Source organism: Rhodnius prolixus, unplaced genomic scaffold, assembly GCF_049639745.1.
Source record: "Rhodnius prolixus isolate KJV_2025 unplaced genomic scaffold, Rpr scaffold_11, whole genome shotgun sequence".
NCBI lineage: Eukaryota > Metazoa > Arthropoda > Insecta > Hemiptera > Reduviidae > Rhodnius > Rhodnius prolixus.
In genome coordinates this window covers 1,324,785-1,344,599 of record NW_027411625.1, presented here as the reverse complement: position 1 = coordinate 1,344,599, position 19,815 = coordinate 1,324,785, and the positions used below count along the sequence as shown (strand labels likewise).

Genomic DNA, 19,815 nt, shown 5'->3' with positions numbered 1-19,815 from the left:
CGTTACCGGAAAGAGGCATCTTGGAAGAGAAAATTTCAGAGCCATATGCTATTGTCGAATCCGGGATCTCCGCGTGGGTATTCAGTCGCTACCACTCCAGCTAATCCCTTCCCTTCCTATTTTTATTTATTATTTTATTTACCTATCATTTTCTTATCTTCATCTTTAGTAGGCGGCTTTTACCTTGCCACATTTTATTTTGGATAATTCTTTTAATTTTAATATTTTTATTAAGTGAATTATAATAATTTCAGCCTTGGAATAAATTTTGAAGGAACTTTGCTAGTTGACGCATTTTTTACGCAAACTGGAATCAGATTTAAAGGGACTGTTTATACGTCTACAGCAGTGGAAGGCAGTTTTTTAATGGATACTTACAAATTAATGCGTATCTCATTAAATTTACCCTTACAAAAATCAGATATATTTCACGCTGAGTAAGTATGAAATTAAATATGTTTTGTTATGGCATTACTTCTTTAAAATTCATAAAACTTTCTCTTGCCCTTATTATTTGTTCAAATATACGAGGTGTGGCTACTAAATAACGAGACTATTGCTGTAAAACATTTTATTTTAAATTTATACACAATTAGTTATTATCACCTTCAGTATACACCCCACCCCTATCCTACAACGCTCCATGCGAATTTACCATTGTTCGAAACAGTGCTCGAAGTCTTTTTCTTTCACAGCTTCAACGGGCTGAAATCGTGTTCCTTTTAATGCAGATTTGACTTTGGGGAACAGATAAAAGTCACATGGAGTCAGGTCAGACCAATAAGATGGATGGCCTAAAACTGGGATGTTGTACTTGGCTAGTGACGTCTTGACAGACAATGCTGTGTGAGCCGGCGCGTTGTCTTGATGGAGAACCCATGACTTGTTCTTTCAAGGGGTCAGTTTTCAATAGGGTCGTTTTTTTCCTTACTCATTCACGGAGTTAAGCAAGCACCTCACGGTATTAATGTTGATTAATTATAATCGATATTTTCATCCGTTTTTTGGACGTGGAACGGCGACCCGAGCGGTCATCATCTCCGACGTCTTCTCGGCCATCTTGGAAACGCTTGAACCACTCAAAAACTTGCGCTCGTGACAAACATTCATCGCCATAAACTTCTTTTAATAAAAGATAAGTTTCAGTAGCGGTTTTTCCAAGTTTTGATGTGAAATTTCATGACATTTTCACGAAATTTCACTACAACACTTATCATGTTTTCGGCAAAACGAAACTAACACCTCTTACACAAACGACGGTTCCGGTCAGACTGATTTCTCTACAAACACAATCGAAAGAGCAGGCTTTAATCTGCACAGCTGTTGGTCGTTAGGATTAGGCGCATGCATAGCTCTTCTGTAGCAGCATCAGTCTCGTCATTTAATAGCCACACCTCGTAAAGTGTTTTAGTTAAATTAAGGGGTATCAAAACTGCTAATGAACACAGATGATCACATTCTAGATTCTCAATGTTACCTAAATCTAAAACGCCTGTTAACTAAAACCCACGTAAATCTGTAAACCTCTCAGGCTCAGTTTATCAGGTCCGCCTTGATTTTGCCCAGGGTTTCTCTGACGCACTGCTTCGTTTACCTTTGGTAAATGGTATTCCATCACCAGAACTATAATAAGCTGTGAAATTGTACCAACAATTTGATTTCTTTTTACCTTAATGTTTTCTTTGAATATTAAAGCTCTATTTAAACTATGATGGGTTAATTCGTTCTCTGCTTCATTGCTCACATATTGGATAGTGAGGATATTGGAGCTACCTAGCACTACATTTTCTCACCAGCCTAGAATCTGCTTGGTTGACATTATAGGCATTATTTGAATCCCTGTTAAGGATTTCGTTTTTAGAATCTACGGCCGCAACCTCCGAGCCAAACAGAGTTGCATAATAGTGTATATAACTGTCTTCCTTCCTCAAACCACCGAAAAAAGTTGCCTGAGAGTTTTTTATGGTGGAATAATACATGCGTATAAACCAAAGAACCTCCTGCTTATTTGAGGTATTGCCATTACTAAATCCGCCTTGAAGGATTGAATTAAGGATTAACACAAGATGTTATGTTCGACATTGGAAAGAATTTCAGAACCCTGTTAGATCTTCGTGAGTTGAGCGCAAGTTTCATTCAACATTTTCGTATGGCCGCTCACCAGAAATCCATCAACTTCGCGGAGGAGTTGTCATGATCTTATATTTTAAAGGTATCTCGAAGCGTTTCCAGGCTACTTTGCACTCTACGAACGAGATACTTCATTATACATTCCGAATTATTACATGTTTTCCGCTTTGATTAAGTCTTATAATGTTCTGTAGGAATAACGTAAATAGCATTTGATTCAGGATCATTTCTGTTCCTGATCTTTGTAACAAAATAAAATAAAAATTAATTTGTCGGATGATTGCACTACCAAACTTCCGTCTTTTTCTCTCGGTTATTTTCTGTTTTTCTTTTTATTACAGATTTCTAAGAATATTGTTAAAATGTTGTCAAACCAAACAGTAGAAAACAATAAAATAGTGTGGACAATTGAACTGATTCTTTGTCCAAGTTACTGTCATCGTTATTTTTATTTATTCGAGTATGTTCTTTGTGTCACACATAGTGTTTACGGTTGCCTTTAAACTAATCGCCATTTCATGAATTTATCTTTTGAATTTCTCATTTCAAAACAATGAAAACTGCCAGTGTTATCCTTCCCCTCAATTTTTTTTTCTTTTTATGCAGAAAGGGCAAGAGAAAGTTATGAGTGAATTTAGTATTAAATTTACTTGTGATTATCAGTCAGTGTGTGAGCTTACATCGATGATATAAGCTATAAATAAACTAAAATAATTGAAATTAAAAATACTTGTTTTTTGTTTTATATTTTTTAAGGACTGAATTACTCTTAGTGACTGATGAAAATTTAATGAAGTTAGAAGATACCAGTATTGGAAGACAGAAAAAAGAATTATGTACTTGGGATTTACTTGATGAAATTATTGGCTTAAAATTATGCGCTACTTCGTTATTTCCAGACGCAGTACACATAATTCAATCACCATTACTGTTGTTTACCGGACCAATAAATCTAGAACTTGTTTTACTTAAGACCGATCCAAGTGCTAGCATGTTCATTGTGGAATATGAAATTACTGCGCATACAGTTAGTAAAATTTATTCTTTCTAAAATCATAGCAATTTACCATCTTTACTTTGTAGAATGTGGACTGTCTTTTTTTTCTGAATTCTTCTAATTTATTTCCTCCTAATTCAGCGTCTCCTTAACTGCATACTCCCATTATTCTTGTGTCGTGTCTGAGGCTTGTTTACATCCCTTCTGGTGATGCATTATAGAAATCATTCGAAGTTCAAAGCTTTTCCACGATTATATTTTCTGCACGTTATTTATCAAAACTTGTTTGTCTTCTTGTTTAAACTATCACTTTCTTTATATATCGGACAATGCTTATTATTGGACCAAAAAATTCGATGACAATACAGTGTATTTATTGGTAGAAAGATCGACTTGAAAAACAGATATTTGATTTATTTCAAAAAGTCTCACATTTGGCAACGAACGTTAGCAAGAATATCCTAATCGTATCTCAGGAATTTGTGAGATATATATTTGAAGAAAACATAACATCTCATCCATATAATCAGCTACTCGCTACTTCAATTCGAACCTTAATGTCACTTGATAAAGGTACCGGAAAAGATGAGAACCGCGGCCTTCGAAGATTACATTTCTTCCCATTATCCGGGCTCATATCGTTTATTTACAGATGGGTCCAAAATCAATAATAAAGTCGGAAGTGCTGTGTATGATCCGGTCCGGAACTATTTTACGATAATTAAATTAGAAGATGAGGCGTCCATCTATACAGCGGAGCTAATTGCTATTTTAACGGCTTTAAAATATATTTATTCGTTGTCGGAGAAAAAATATACCATTATTAGTGACAGCCAGAGTGCGTTGTGTAAATTATCACATATACACAGCCAGTCTACAGGAATGAATCACATTATCGCAGAGATTGTAGAAACTATTGCCATTTTTAAAGAGAAGGGAGTCTGCATTAATTTTTTGTGGGTAAGGGGTCATTGTGGTATAAAAGAGAATGAAATTGTTGATACACTTGCAAAGGAAGCCACCAATAGTGGGGAAATGGCTAATTATAAATTACCACACACCGATATCAAGGGTATAATTGCAAAAGCAGCACTACAAAAATGCCAGACAGATTACAATAATGGTGATAAAGGTAGATTCTATAAAACTATGGCAGATCAGTTACCTAGACAACCATGGTTTAAGGAAACTGTCACTAATAAATGGGTTGTTACGACAATAAGCAGGCTGAGAGCGAACCACGCGGTGTGCGGATCGTATCTCTACACAGGATCAACAAAAGGTCCTCTCCTCTTTGCGTAGATTGCAATGAGGAGGAGGATTTCAAACATGTAATAATGATATGTCCACGTTATGTGGTAGAAAGGAAACGAATGTTTGACGATATATACAGGTATTTAGATGCACCATTTCGCTACGAAGACATTATATTCTCCACCAACATTTATGTGCTTAAGTCGATAGCAGAGCTAGCAATGAAATATGAATGTATTTAAAAGCTATAGCCGAATTAGAATGAATGGAAGAAAATGCTTAGAGAAGGATTACGTGATTTTAATTTTGGTTAAGCTATAAGGATTGCAGGAGCACAGAGTGCTGCTCCATCCATTAGCAGTAGTTTATGTAAATAGCAGTATATAGTAGAATGATGAATGTGTGAAGCGAATGTATTTGTAGGTAAGAATGGAGAGTGAGTGATATTCTAGTGATAAGCACCTAGACGATGCTGGCTGTATGGCGGAAGCCAATGCCAAAAAAAAAGAAGAAAAAAAAAAACCTTAATGTCATGTGACTGGTGCTATTCTTCATTCAACCAGTGGCCAATATTATCTTCTTACCTCTCTCTGCGCCAAGATTTTGTTTTTGTCTAAGATCTGTGTATTCTGCCGCCATTTTTTGATGTACACTGAAAAATGTTTCATTGGACGAAGATGTTAAACATCAAAATAAGGAAGCGGGACTGTATCTATACACATTATTGTTTATTATTATTGTTTTTGAGTAAACCATCATAATATTATTTTTGAAATAAGTAGACGGTACGTTCCCTTTACATGCCATTAACCTTTAGTTTAGAAATATCAGTGTTCGTTCGTCATTCCAGTATACCCCGCAGGGAAGTTCAGAATCCCTGATGAAGTGGATTATTCCCTTCCAATAGCAATGTGAATAAAAATAAAATAGTGTTTAATGTTTATCATTATTTCTATTATTTCTGGTGAAAAATGTTATTAAAGATTTAACTGAGAAATGGTCGAACCACTGGTACAGTCTAGCGGTTGAAAATGTATTGAATTCCCGCTACAGTAACATTTATAGAAGTATAGCCTGTTGGGGCGATGGAGAGACTTATTTAAAAGCAAATTTATCTATTTCAAAAATTAGAATCATAGCTCAACTTCGTCTCTCTCATAAAAATGTAATAAGGATATTCTATAAAGGCAATAAGTATTGTTTGGATGGCGGCGTGTTGTGCAGTTTGTGCAAAAGAAATGAAATAGAAAATCTGGAACATTTCTTTTTCTACTGCCCTATATACGGACCTCTACGCGATCAATATATATTAAAGTATTTCCCTTCAATGAACCTTGATATTGTGAGTTTGTTTGTATTTGACAGTACAGACAAGATCAACGACATTGTGTATTACGTGTTGGGTTCATTGAAGCTGAGATCCTTTATTATGAATGAATAGTTAGTCAATATAAATGTTTGTGAGTTTGTTAAATTTTTCAAATGTCCAGAAGATATCTTTCTTATACTTGTGCTGCACTATTGGTTGTTTCTTTTTATTATATAGGTGTAATTTTTCTACTTTTTGTAATATTATATTTGTATATTATATTTTTCCATATTTTGTCAAGTCCCAACTCTCTTGTAAAACTGCTAAGTTGTAACAAGTAATAAATAAATAAATAAAAAATAAAAAATTATTTCACAGAACAAAACAATAGTAAAATTTCGTTTTAATACGCCTGGATCAGCGATAAAAAGAGGCGTTACTGCTGATGTTGTGCTTGATATACAAAGCCAGAACATAACAGTGGCTTATAGCTCCACTCGCAGTCAAGTACTAGCACAAGGTAAGCACAATCAGTGAAAAATGCTAACAATAATTTCGCTTTCTTTTTTAATAAGCTTTAAAACAGAAAACTCAAATCATTCAGCTTGATGTCTTTAAGAGAGTTAGATGGTTGTTTAAAGTCAGATGAAAGTTGTTGTGTCTCAATTTCGCTCCATTTTTTTTTGGAATAAGAAAGTATGTGTTCCATGTGTATATCTCGTGCCAAGAAATATGTCGTTCATTTTATGGCAGAATGCTCGAGCCTGGCAGAGATTCTTAGTTCTCTCAGAGATTTTGGCTATTCTTTAACCAATGCTGAACTCGTAGATTGTTAAGAATGCTCGCTACGTGTGCAGAAATCGCCAATGGCTAATTGAAGAGTTTAATCTTTAATTTAATTTTTGTCTATTTAAATATACATATTTACGGTATGAGTGTTTAAAGTCTAATTTATTTATAATTTTATTCATATATTAAAAATTTCTGGTTGCAATTCATAATTGTGATTTGTAATAGGGTGCAATTAATTTATTGTTTTTAATTACAGGCTACTATAGAAATACGCCACTCCAAAAACTACTAAATTTCAGTTTGGATATTAATGGTAAAAAACACGTATTCGTACAGATTGGCTTGGACATTACACAAGGAAAATATGGAAACACATATTTCCCAAAATTCGTTTTCGCTATAAATGATAAAAGAATAGTAAATCTATCAGGTAATTTCTTCTTTTTACAGAAAAATACAGTGAATGATATTTGTGCAGTAAGTAATGTTTCATTGCAACCACATTAAGTTGGTACATAACTGCTTTAAATAAATATTATAACTATGGAAAGTTACAAATTCTGAAAATAGTAGTTTTTAATAATAATAGTGATAGTAGTAATGATGAGATGATTAGCGTAAATGAAGTGATATAGACTGTAATGGGACAATGGCTGAATACGCTGCATATAAATGTGGAGCATGTATGTTACCTTGCAGAAAATGCCCTAAAATTACAGGCAATAGCCATCTGTTAAATGTGATTTAAGAATAAGGTAGTTGGAAGAAAGGATACCCTTGAGTTTACGCAGTAAGCTAGCATGATAGATCTGAATTTTATAAAGTTAATATTTTTAAATTCTCCCACGTGAGTTTAAAAAGTAAAAAATTAATTGATTAATTTTGAATTGATAGTTTCCAGTATTATAGGGCTGCACAAAAAAATAATTTTAGTTCAAAATTCTAATTTAACTTTGTTCATTTAGGTTCAATAAAATGGGTAGATAAAAAAGGTGTATCACAGTGTGATATTAACATAGATTTTCAAACTAATCGTTTTGAAACCATCATTATGGGCTACCTGAGATTGGGCGAAGCGTCATTTGGTACTGATTTAACAATGCATTACAGGTATTTATAAATTTTTGACAGTTATTAAAAAAGTTTTGTGGCTTCTAGATGCAAAAAAAAAAATTATTTTTGTATAGCGCTTGGTCTTGTTCATGTGTGTAGAATATCAAAAACTAAATTATCACAGGATATTATCGTTTTGGTATTGTGCTATCAGATGAAATACGTATACTGGTATCGGTACTTTACCTAATGGATTTTTTTTTTTTTCAAGTTTTTGCGATTTTCTTATCAATGAAAGGAAAGAATTAGCTGAGTGTTAGCATATTGGATTACCTCGCGAAGGTCCCTGGTTCGAATCCAGCTGCTGACCCTTAGATTTTTCTCTTTCTAGGAGCTATCTTATACCTCACTGTTCGGTGATAGATAGTGTTGTCTGTAACGAGAGAACATTATGCTGAAAAAAGTTCCAAAGACCAATGACCTCAGTTGTAGACTCGCCATAGATAAATAAAAAATAATAATATTCAAAAATGGAGGCATTTCAGTTAAACTTCTACTTCCATTATCCAAATAATTCATGTCATATGTTAATTGAAACATATATTCCCAGTAAACGAGGGGAGTTCTCAGAAAACTTCCTTGTTATGCTTCTCTATAAAGAATTCAACAACTTTTCCGACCCTTCATTACCTCTAAAATATCAAGGATTACTAAAAACATAATTCAAATTCTCAGTTTGACGAACATGTGTTAACCTTAATACGATCTTATCGGGAATTGAATTTCTGTTTCGTCCAGTGATGGCATTTTTATGAAAAGCACTCTACGTATATTTTTTTGGTATACTAAAGCCTGTTTAATATGTATTTTGTCCACAGGTTTGGTGACAGTGGCCAGTTAGAAAACGTGGTTTTGAAGCTAGAATTAATGGACAAATCTACTAAGTTTCTTAAATATTATCAAGGGCAACTGAGTCTTAAATCTACAGCTTATCCACACATTAGTTCAATAACTTCATTAAAATTTCGGGTTAGTTTTGTTTATTCTGCATCACTATCTGCATAATCTGAAAAGCTGTGAATATTTTAAAAGATAAACGTCAAATTCGACTAAATAATAAATAGATCTTTTAACTAATCGATTGAATGATAAAAGTGATTCTTTTAAATTTTCATTGGCCAATGGTTGAATTGATTCATTTAAGTTTTATTTTTCAGTTATTTTATATTTCAGAATATTTTATATTTTATATTTCAGAAAGCGCAGAATCACGTTGACTATCACCTAGGGATGGTAACAATAGCAAATGACAACGATACTGGCACATTGCATCTAAACTTGGCTTACGAACAGTATAAAGCGTTCTCATTGAACAAAGTGAATACCTCGTTGTCTGTATTTAAACCATCCAGCGATATAGACATTAAACTTGGTTTTATTAAACAAGAAACCTCTAATAATATTTCTGCAATAATACTAGTTAAATATGCAACAGGTAAACTAATATTTTTCTAATCTATACTAAATCTTTTTAAACCTTTCAAAGGCTCCAGTAATCACTCATTTAAAACTTCATTTTTGCAGAATTTAATGAATTCTGGAAGTGAGCATAAAATACAAAATTGTTTTTAAACGAACGATTATTTTGCAAAGCTGAACACAATCATAACATCAATCATTCAGGAAACATTTTTCCTTTATCTGTTCCTAATGTTTAGCGCCTAAACCGAATATCAGTAAAAATCTTTGTAATGCAATTCACTAGCGCTCAGGACCCCTTTTAGTTCACTAGTAACAGTGTCATTAGAGTTTATTTTTGTAACTAGCTGTACCCAGCCACGCGTTGCTTTGGCTCAGTCTGATTAAATGGAAAAGAAAGAAAAGAGAAGAGAACGTTGGACCGGGGCACCTTTACCAACCGAATACCGCAGTGTTTTCGCCAACCCAACGTGAAGAAAGCAGTTAACATTGTAGCCGGTAGATTCAGGGCTATTTGTTGCACGTTGAAATCTATGAACATTCAGTTGTAACACTACAATCGGAAACATTGAAAGGGAATCGTAAAATATTTAGTGTAGCGTATGATATTTTACATCCAACAGATTTTTTAAATGTCACATGTGTGACACCTACAGTGCCGAACAAAAGTCTGCATGCACCCTGAAAATTTGTCTTTTATCTCGGACGGAAAGCTTAGGCGGATGGCCCATTTCTCGGCTTACTTTCAAATTTTTTTTGGTTTTTATAATTTCTTATCACAGTCTGGACACTCGCGTGGTTTCTTTGAATAATGTTTGCAATGTGACGATATGAAAATCCTTGATTATTTAATTTAACTATTAATCTGCGTTCTGACTCAGGAATTTCCTTTCTTTGGTGAACCATTTTAAATAATAATAAATTCTTATCTAACTCAGATCCGCCTATATTCACGTTTCAAGTAAAACTAATAAATTTGTAAATATTAAGATTTACCCTAACTAGTAAGTATTATTATAATATTGAATTTATCAGTTCTGTATATGGACTTTTGTTCAGGCATGAACTCCGATCTTTTTATTTATATGCAATGGGAGACGGCAGAGGTCTTTTCATCTCTCATACATATATTTAGTAACAATAGTTACAAATGTTTAAAAATGTTTAAATCAAATTTTTTACTCTAATAATTCTTTATTTTGAAACTTCCCGAAATATTATGGTGTGTGTAGACTTTTGTTCGGCACTGTATATTTATGTGATATTTAAAAACACACGCTCATATTGGAATGCAACGTTGTTCCAAAATTTCAAAGCAATCGGAGAAGAACTTTGGAAGATTTAAGATCTTGAACAAATCAACATTTACATTTTTATTTATATAGATATTTATTTACCTTGAGTTTAATATTACTTGTTCTACAATATTAAAGAAGGGTCATCGAGGCCAGCAGAAAGTACTCCATAACACAAAATCATTGTGTGGTGTGTTAGAATTTAATTTTAATTTATAATCTTTGTTTACTTTAGGCCAAATTTGCCTGATAATTCTGTCTTCCTTGGGTTTGAGTTAGTACTATACATAGAACGTAAATTGCCTACTAGTATACAATTAAATGGGGCGCCACGGTAGCCGAGTGGTTAGAGGCGAGACCTGTAAAGCTAATATACGTATGTATTGTGGTACTGGGTTCGATTCCCCGGTCTTAGGCCTTGGATTTTATTTAATGGTTAATAAAAGAAATTTACAGTAAAGTATGTTTGCTAGTCGCCTCCGTCCACGACACCTAATTGGTAGTTGGACGTTAAGCCCCGCCTGAAAAAATAGGCGATTACTTTACTTTCTTTTTTTACTTTTATACAATTAAATGTGTGTGATGGTAAGATTATCTATGAATGTGTACAACCCAGATCAAGACTTTGAGTTAGACGCAGATATCCAACTTCCGTTTTAGTTACAAGTTTTTTTTTTACAGTTCTTACAAAACTGAAACTCATTTCATACTGTTACCAGAAATGTTTTTAGCTTTTTCCCCCCTAATAATTTCTTGTTTTCAGGAAAAGAACTAGTCACAATGTTCGATTTAAATGTACCCCATGGCACTCTGTTTTATTGTGAAAGCAAACTAAGAGTTATAGTGCACGCTGCAGTTGAACAGTTGTCCATATTCACCAAGATTTGGGAAAAATCTGTAAAAGAGTATGACGTAAGTTTTGTTGTGATATTTTTAGATTAAAAATGAAACCGTCATTGTGATTTCTTTTTATTTTATGCGACGATTCTTAACGAAAAAGGAAAATGGCAGAAAGTTCAAACTGGAAACGAACGGTCCTGTTCATTTTTATTTGCTATTTTCACCAAATCTACTCACTACAAAATTATCTATCTTATACAATTCTCAACGATGCCAATTATCTCCTAATAAAAATGAAAAAAAAAAACGAGAAATGTAAAGATGAAACTTTATTATTTTTTTTGTAATGAATCTATGTAAAGAAAGGAAATATTAAAAGAGAGTAATAAAAGTTTGAGTTTTTTTATACACGGTGTATGCGGAGGAGTGGTCGAAACTTCGGAAGGTGATTCAGCAGCTCAAATGCAACAAAAAATATTCTATTCACTTTGGCCCGATTCTCAATAGTGCCCAAGATATTTGCATTTTTCTACTTTTCCGTCGATATTACGCGTTTTTCACCATAAAAACGGTCGTAACTTTTCTATCCTTTATCCTACAACAAATCTGCATATTCCAAACGAAAGAGCATTAAATTTCCTATAAATATGCTTGGTACAGAGCCTTAAAACTATTCTTATAACAATGAAATTTGTACTTTAATGTCTACAAAATTCTAAAGAAAAGTAACCATTTTAGTTTTTAACAATCATTATTTAATAAAACGGAAGTAAAAAATAAAGTAGCAATAAAATACAGCCGTAAAAAAGTACTCTATAGTACCTATAGGTGCCTAGCTAAAATTTCTACAAAAATTGTTCGAACTATTCAAACAAGGAAGTGGGAAAGAATTGTGGCAAATTTTTAGTTTCTTGACTACAATTGTTTGTGCAACATATTTTAACGACATAATGGAGGTTTTTTTCCATCAAAGTTAATTAATAATAATTCAAAAATAAAATGGTTACTTTTTTTTTTGTTCCTTCTCCAAAAATTTACATATGAGTAAATTAGTAATGAAAAGTCGGTTACGCAAAATCCCAGTTTTCTGCATTTACACCCCTCTGTTCGGGGTAGGGTTTTATTAAAAACCAAAAAAATCCATATGGTCTTGAAGCTCAATAAATGCGCAACTTTTTCTGAAATTATGTGACTCTTTGATTCATTAACCATTGAAAAAATACAGTTGAAAATTTTAACAAAAATAATCGAGAACGAATTTTTTAGACAAAGTAAACATTTCATTGTTATAAGAATCGTTTTGAGGCTCGGTATTGAGCAGATTTATAGGAAATTTAATGCTCTTTCGTTTGGAATAAGCAGATTTGTTGTAGGATAAAGGATAGAAAAGTTACGGCCGTTTTAATGGTGAAAAACACGAGTATGGTCGGAAAAGTTAAAAATGCAAATATCTTAGACACTATTGAGAATGGGGCCAAAGAGAAGAGAATATTTTTTGTTGCATTTGAGCTGCTGAATCACCTCCCGAAGTTTCGACCACTCCTCCGCATACACCCTGTATATCACCTGGCCAGAATTTAGAGAATAACGATGAGTGTCATGTTAATGTTCACATAATTTTTTTTGTTTTTTCCAGTTAGAATTTACAGGTGTTTGGTTCAGTGGGCATAACATAACGTTGCGAGGTTTGTACCAGGATAAATCAACACTTGTACTAGCTAGTCATGCTTTGAAATTTCTCGTAAGGTCACAGTTATTCAATGATATTCTTTTTAATGGCAGATTAGTCAACAGTGAGAAAGAATTTAAAAATGATATTCAGGTAATCAGCATTAAGTAAATAATGTTATTAGTAAATTTATAAAATTCTAATGAACTGCCTAATTCGAATAATAATAATAATAATAATAAACATAATCTCTGCCTAATATCTTTCAGATTGAGCACAATAATTTCAACTATGGACTACTCTTACAGCATACAAATGAAGAAATGAGAATTTATGAAACATACTGTAAAATACTGTATAACACCAGTATTTATTCAGCTACAAATCATTTAGATTTAATTAAAAGGGAAATAGTTCTAGATTTACATTTTGATCAGTAAGTGTATATTAAGGTCTGTAGCTTCTAAAAATTAGAATTTAGGTTAGACTCATGATGTCCTTACGACTGAATTATTCTGTTCAGCTGAACAGAGACATCCTTTCTTCATTTGTAAATAGATAACTAAATAGAAGTCTTGGGAATGAATTTGGACGGCCAGAACTGATGCAAACTTAATAATTAATCATGTCTCCTTGTGGTTTCATCATGGGAATTCGATAGTTCAGAGCCATTCTTGTGTTTTTTTTTACTATTTCATTGCGTAATGTTTATTCTTGGCAGATGTGTTATTCTGAATTGTTAATGAAGAAGAAAAATAAATAAAGATCAGAACTTTTTATGGAGCTAGTACGAGCTACTTGGCTGTTTTTCTTACTCTAAAGACCAAGGCAAATAATTTACTTTGCTTACAATAGTAAGTGATGACTCTACAGGTTTCTCTTTGTGGGTACTGGATGGCTACTTTAGATTAGAGGTGAACTGTTAATTGTTAATTACAATCCTCTTTTAGATCGTGATTTTTCTTGTGCAACAGTCTTGCTAAAGAGATTTCTTGTCTGATATATTGCAACTTAGATTTCGTACGTTCAGTGTTTTCACATGGCCGAACACATTCATCTGCTGTATGTCTCAATGTTGAACTGTGGTTATGTGTGCGCTACATGAAGCTCCTGCCGTAATGGACTTACAGATTCATTTATTGTTGGTTTTGTAATCGACCGAAATAGGTTGATGAACAATTTTTTTTTTTTGGAGTATGGTCAACCTTATTCTATTTATTTATCAATTTTTTTATTCAAATAAATTTCTCATTAACCAAGAAGTTTTGACCGCTCCTCAACTTTCAGGATGCTTTCAGCAGTGTGGTTATTTTCATGTGGTCAATTAAAATAAATAGTACCGTTTTTCAATTTTCCGAAAAATCAAGAGATTATTATACATAATATGTAGCTTATTATATTGTAATTCACGCATCATTATCATTTATTATTTTGGTTAGAAACTTTTCTTGATTTCTTAAAAAAAATTGGTCTTGCACTTTCTTTTATTTCTGATCAATCTCCGGCTGACAGTTTTCCATGCCGTAGGTTGTTCAGTTGTTTTCTTTGTACTATCTATTTATATCTGATTAATGAAGTATTATTTTTATAATAAATAAGTCTGGAAGAGCTTCTGGATAATGCTTGATGGCATCTGTTGTTATTCTCCAAGAAGCCGAACTTTCAGCCATACTAGTCCATCTCAAAGGCAAATACTTGTAGCTCTGTACGTTTTTCTTCCTGGCAAATTTTTAAGTCCGTAGTCATAATTATGCGGTGTCTTACCTCATTCTATAATGTCTAAAGGAGTTTTCAACAATCAGTCGATTAATTCTTTAATGTAAATTAGGATTTATCAATGAATTTTGCCGCCAGCCAGCGACTTTTTTGATGGCTGTACTAATGAGCCATCTAGTTATGCCACAAAACTGTTTTGGGATGCCTACAGAATTCTCTTGGCCCTTATTAACTCTTAAGTCAGAAGTGGATTGCCTTCTGTTTTTGTCCACCAACTGTCCAAGCATATTTCATACTAGTCTTGAATTAATTTGATAAAATCTATGGCTAATTTTTTTTTGCTTTTTAAATCTTATCTAACTCTAAATACTGTTTGTATTTTTTGCAGACATAGAGATGTGCACATGACATTGCATAGTTACACGAACAATACTCACATTGATGCTGGCGTTGGTATAAAATGGGATGTTAACCGTGATCCATCTTGTAAATTTACATTCTTATTGCAAACTAAATCTTCTGGTAGATTAAACCATGATGGCCGATGCATAATAGAATATCCTGGAAGGGCAGTGACGTCCACATTTTATATTTTACACTCAGGTAAGTGAAAGCAAGTAGTCATAATGGGCTCACGTGTTGGCTGTTTGGAAATAAACAGCAAGCAAAATGTTTTGGCAAGATTAATAATTTATTTAATTACTTCATTTTGGTGTCAAAGTAATGAGATGGTTCGACTCTCTTGCAAGGAAGGGTTCGTCTCATATTACCCTTGCAACACTCTTAACTCAGATAGAAAAAGGGAAACCATAAGAGAAACCAAGGATGTTAGGTGGGCAGTTTCGACTAGAGAAAATCAGCTGCATGCTTAAGCTTTAGTAAAAATAGGTTGAAAAAAAGCAGATTGGTTCACTCATAGTGTGTTGAACAGATTCAGATGACCCCTAAAAGCAGGACCTGAACATGTTAGCTTTTGCTGATTCTTTAGGGAACTGGTGAACGAAAAAAAGCCTGATTATTTTAGTAGGAGTTTCTATCTTTCTTATGCGACCATCACTCAATGAACTTTCCTAATAATTCATGTTTCCGAACAATTGTAGCACCAAACTTTTCAGCGTCATAGTTCTTTCTTCTGCTGAATTTCCGCAGTAGTTAAATAGACCCTTTGTTGGTCTAGTGTACTAAACCTCTTGAATGTAAGAAACAAAACAAGGAATACCTCCTCTTAAGAGCAATAACTGTTCTTAAGTGACAGTAAAAGCCTAACCTAACTGTTCTTACTTAATAATAATTACTTGTTTAAGGGATTGACTACATTATTTCTGTAAGAGGTGACTGGAGTCCAAAGGATGCAATAAAAGGAAATTTTCGCGTAATTACTGATTTACAAAAAAGTGGCATATTGAAATTGGATGGTAGAATTGAAACACCATTCAAGAAGTGGGAACACATTGGCTTGGCTTATCAGTAAGTAGAATGTCTGAGGCAGTATTCATAATTGATTAACTTGTGGATTGTTAAAAACTCTTGATCATTTTTTTCTATTCGAAAATTTCTTATTTTATTACCCTTCACGCATATTTTTATTAATGTTTAAATTACCTCCCGTAGTTATTATTTTTAAGCCATCTTTCTGCCACCTGTGTTTGGCTCCCGTGACATTAGGTTTGGAATTAAATAAATAATAACGCTGCATTTTATTTTCAACTTTGGCGCTTATTGACAGTTTACTCGCAAAAGAGCCAAGTCTAAACTGTCTTCAAATTTAATCTAATATTCTCTATATTCTCTAAAATATCAGCTAATTATTACTAGAGTAAAACAATTTAATGTAGAAATAAACTGTTAAAAAATTAAAGCCATTAGTGATAGTATTCGTCAAAATACAGTCTCGGGTAGTTTATTACTTTAATATATTTTACATTAGTAAAATAATACGTTTCGAATCTACCAATGGTTCACCATCAACCTGAAAAACTGATATACGTAAATAGTCAATAATAATTTGAACATTTTGATGTACTGAAGTACCGTAATAATGTTGTTGTCCACTCATGTAACTTTTATTTTAATTCAACCTTCAATCTGATAATGGATCTTTGATTGGTTAGATATTGTCACCAATGTAGAAGATATTAATATAATAATCCATCCGAGTCTGTATTTTGTCATTTTCTTTTATTTGCCATCTACAAATAACTATCTATATATCCAAAATTTAAAGCTTTATAGATTAAAACTAAAACAAAATTTAATACTAATTGTTTTTACACATTATAGACATATTTCAAATCAATAATAAAATTAATGACTCTCTTTCCTATCAAAGTGTGACGGAAAGTCAGTGTAGCCGAACGTTGTCTTGCTGAACAAAACTTGTTTGTGACTGATCAAAGTGAAATTATACTTAACATGTTTTAGTAATTTTTGTCTAGTTGTTGACAAGAAGTTATATATACTGAAATACTTCAAAAATTCTTTTGCTAGAACAGATAATTTTCTATTATTCTACACTATATTTTACTTGAATTATTCATTGTAATATAAACTTCAAACTACTTGTATTAAGTGCACTATATTTTCCAATATTTTTTATTTTATCCAGATTGAAAGTAGGAACTCAAATGGCCGACTGTAATGGGAGTCTAATTTGGCAGAGTGGTCAGAAGCTGGATATGGAGGCATCTTACAGTTACTTGTTCACTGATTCAAGAACTGAGGTGCTTGTGAAGACAATAGTAAACAGTACTATCCCGACGGTAACCTCTTTGAAAGCTGTTATTGAATATGTACAATTGGAGTACGAATTTAATTCAGAGATGTTCATTCAAGTAAGCATAACTAAATCTTTGAGTTTAGTCATTGTATATAAAAAAAAAATCTTTAATGTGATAACCTACCACAGTTATTGACCAACAACTGTTGGTAGTTTCATGGTAGGCTCGACTATCCTCAGGATGTCATCGTAAACTGGATTCCGCTCTTCTCAGTGCTAGGACTCTCGTTCTCTTGAACTGAATGACCCTCATGTTAAATTAAAAACTAAAGAAACTAATTAAATTAATAATGGTTTTTCTAATGCGATTAATTTACTTTTCAGACCAGCCCAAAAGGAATTGTCGCTGCCAGTTGTAGTGGTAAAGTTGATTATAAAGATGATCTGTCCAGATATTTAGCTTCATTTTTTTTAGAAACACCATTTTTAACTTTAAGGAAGGCTGGAATTTCTGCTGAATTGAGTTTATATTTGGATAATAAGATAAAAGGAATTTTACATTTAATTGGCAGTGGAAAGAAGTATATAACAACATTAGAAGGTATGTTTTAGAAGATTAGGTACTGACTTTCATAATATCCGAATTGAAAAGTAAAGTAAAGTAAGAGTACAGATTATCCTACTCTCTGTCCTTGGTAAATACACTTCATCGTCAGGGGATGAACCAATCCTCCTACGTAATTTAAAGCTCCTTGGACAACACTTGAACCTAAATTCAGACAGTAAACTAAGGAAAGAACTCTTCCACAGCCTCAAGTTCTGGCCAAAAAAGCCTAAAGATCTTTAAGAGTCTCTGGCATAACCTTCAGTGCAGAGAGATATCTCCTCAAACCATAATGCCTAGTAGCTGTACCGTCTCCGTTGGCCTGCTCCTAAGAACAGTTCCCTTGGGGGCACCAGGAGATGGTAGAGATTGGATTTTTTTTTTTCATCTATTATGCACTTACTGTAACATATTATATGTTCAACTTGCTATTTAAACTGGTTTTCATTTTTGTTTTATTTCAGCTTCATTAAAACAGTGGAACGAGAGCCACATGAATTTCCACATTTCAACCCCATTTGAAAAATATAAAGTTCTTTCCGGCAAGTTCTCATTTTCAGCTTCAAGAAAACATTTACTGTTAGATTTGCGAAGTTCATCAATACTTATTGGCGGTGAAATAGTTTACATTTATAACAACATTTCTAATTTTGATTTGAAACTTCGCACACAAACGTCATTCACTTTTGTAAACAGCGTTCTGGTAGTTGGGAAGATTAATTCAGATACGGTAGGTATTTGTTATTTTTATTATTATTATTATTTTTTAGAGTTTTAAACGCAGTACTTTCGAATTTTTGTCTCATTCGACGATTGAAACATGTATTTAGTACTAAATCTTTGTTGAGAATGATTTTATTTTGATCATTATCTTTGTTAAAATGTTTTTTAAACATAATTCAAGTGACTTCTCAGTCTTTTTTACATTACGTTAGTTCATTATGATTATGTAACACGTAATCTACATTCTACAGCCTTCAATTGAGTCTGCACTAAGCAATTGCTCTTCAAAACTATCATCTGAACTATGGTTGTTTCAGTATGCTAAAAATAATAATAATAAAAATTGTTATCGTTGAAAAACTTGGCGAAAGTTACTTTAACATCCACTGGGATTGGGTTCATCAATCGAAATGTTACGAATGATGAAAAACGGCGTAGAGAACAAAATATTAACTGCTGCTATAAAGGTTAAAAGAACTATAATAACTATTTTGTTTTCAATTAATGACCAGCAAGACAACCTGCCTTTTACTCGGGTCGTCTGAGGGTACGATAACAAGATACTTGTTGGTTGAGTTATAAATCAACACTGGCAAAAGTCGTTGTAGACGGCTGTCTGTTAATTAGATATAAATGAACAAACTTTCTTAAATCCTAAGGGAGTTCCAGATGGAAGGTGATGATGGGGTTTTCTCTCCCAGGTGTTGATGCAGTCTAATATAGCAAAAGTTTTTAACAGGATGTGAAAGTCTCAAAATTACGAACTTTTTGTTTCAAAATCTCTGCAAAGAGATGAAGGGTCCGAAATCGGTCAGCATTGAAGAACAAAGCCAAGTAATGATGAATAAAAGCAAGAATATTGTCCAAAATTGCGAAACCGACCACTTTTTGACGAGAAAATAATTGATATTCCTTCCTTCTCACCCAAAATCTGAATTAGAACTACATATTTAATATAAATTTTGTAAAGGCGAGGTTAAACTAATTACAAGCCAAAATTACAGGTAGATTTAAGAGTTGGTTGGAACACACTGGTAGTTGGTTTGATTGGAAGTACTCATTTCACTTCCTTCATGGATGTTGATTACAGTGTGCAGATCTTTACGCCTATAGAAGGATATAGCAAAGGTTCTGCCATAGCCAAACTTATTTATTCGGATAGATTTGATTTTGAAGCTTCTGTCAGTCTTGCAGAGAAGAAGGTAAAGTTAATCAATTTTAATACAACAGAAAAAAAC

The 19,815-nt window shown here is 33.0% G+C and overlaps 1 protein-coding gene across 4 annotated transcripts in view; it reads left to right on the top strand.

Moving 5' to 3' along the window:
- The window catches only part of Apoltp (Apolipoprotein lipid transfer particle), an 87,748-nt gene that overhangs the window by 22,821 nt on the left and 45,112 nt on the right, over positions 1-19,815 (top strand). For all 4 annotated transcript variants that reach the window (XR_012461421.1, XM_074137993.1, XM_074137992.1 and 1 more), the window contains 16 exons: positions 255-437; positions 2,887-3,157; positions 6,069-6,210; positions 6,739-6,912; positions 7,448-7,592; positions 8,414-8,564; positions 8,793-9,030; positions 11,073-11,221; positions 12,786-12,971; positions 13,088-13,254; positions 14,923-15,137; positions 15,839-16,001; positions 17,140-17,365; positions 17,635-17,851; positions 18,319-18,588; positions 19,586-19,779. Coding sequence is in view for 3 of the 4 variants with exons in the window: in XM_074137993.1 (XP_073994094.1) it covers positions 255-437; positions 2,887-3,157; positions 6,069-6,210; positions 6,739-6,912; positions 7,448-7,592; positions 8,414-8,564; positions 8,793-9,030; positions 11,073-11,221; positions 12,786-12,971; positions 13,088-13,254; positions 14,923-15,137; positions 15,839-16,001; positions 17,140-17,365; positions 17,635-17,851; positions 18,319-18,588; positions 19,586-19,779 (3,091 nt within the window). In the remaining variant the exon portion in view is untranslated. The remainder of the gene's footprint in view (positions 1-254; positions 438-2,886; positions 3,158-6,068; positions 6,211-6,738; positions 6,913-7,447; positions 7,593-8,413; positions 8,565-8,792; positions 9,031-11,072; positions 11,222-12,785; positions 12,972-13,087; positions 13,255-14,922; positions 15,138-15,838; positions 16,002-17,139; positions 17,366-17,634; positions 17,852-18,318; positions 18,589-19,585; positions 19,780-19,815) is intronic.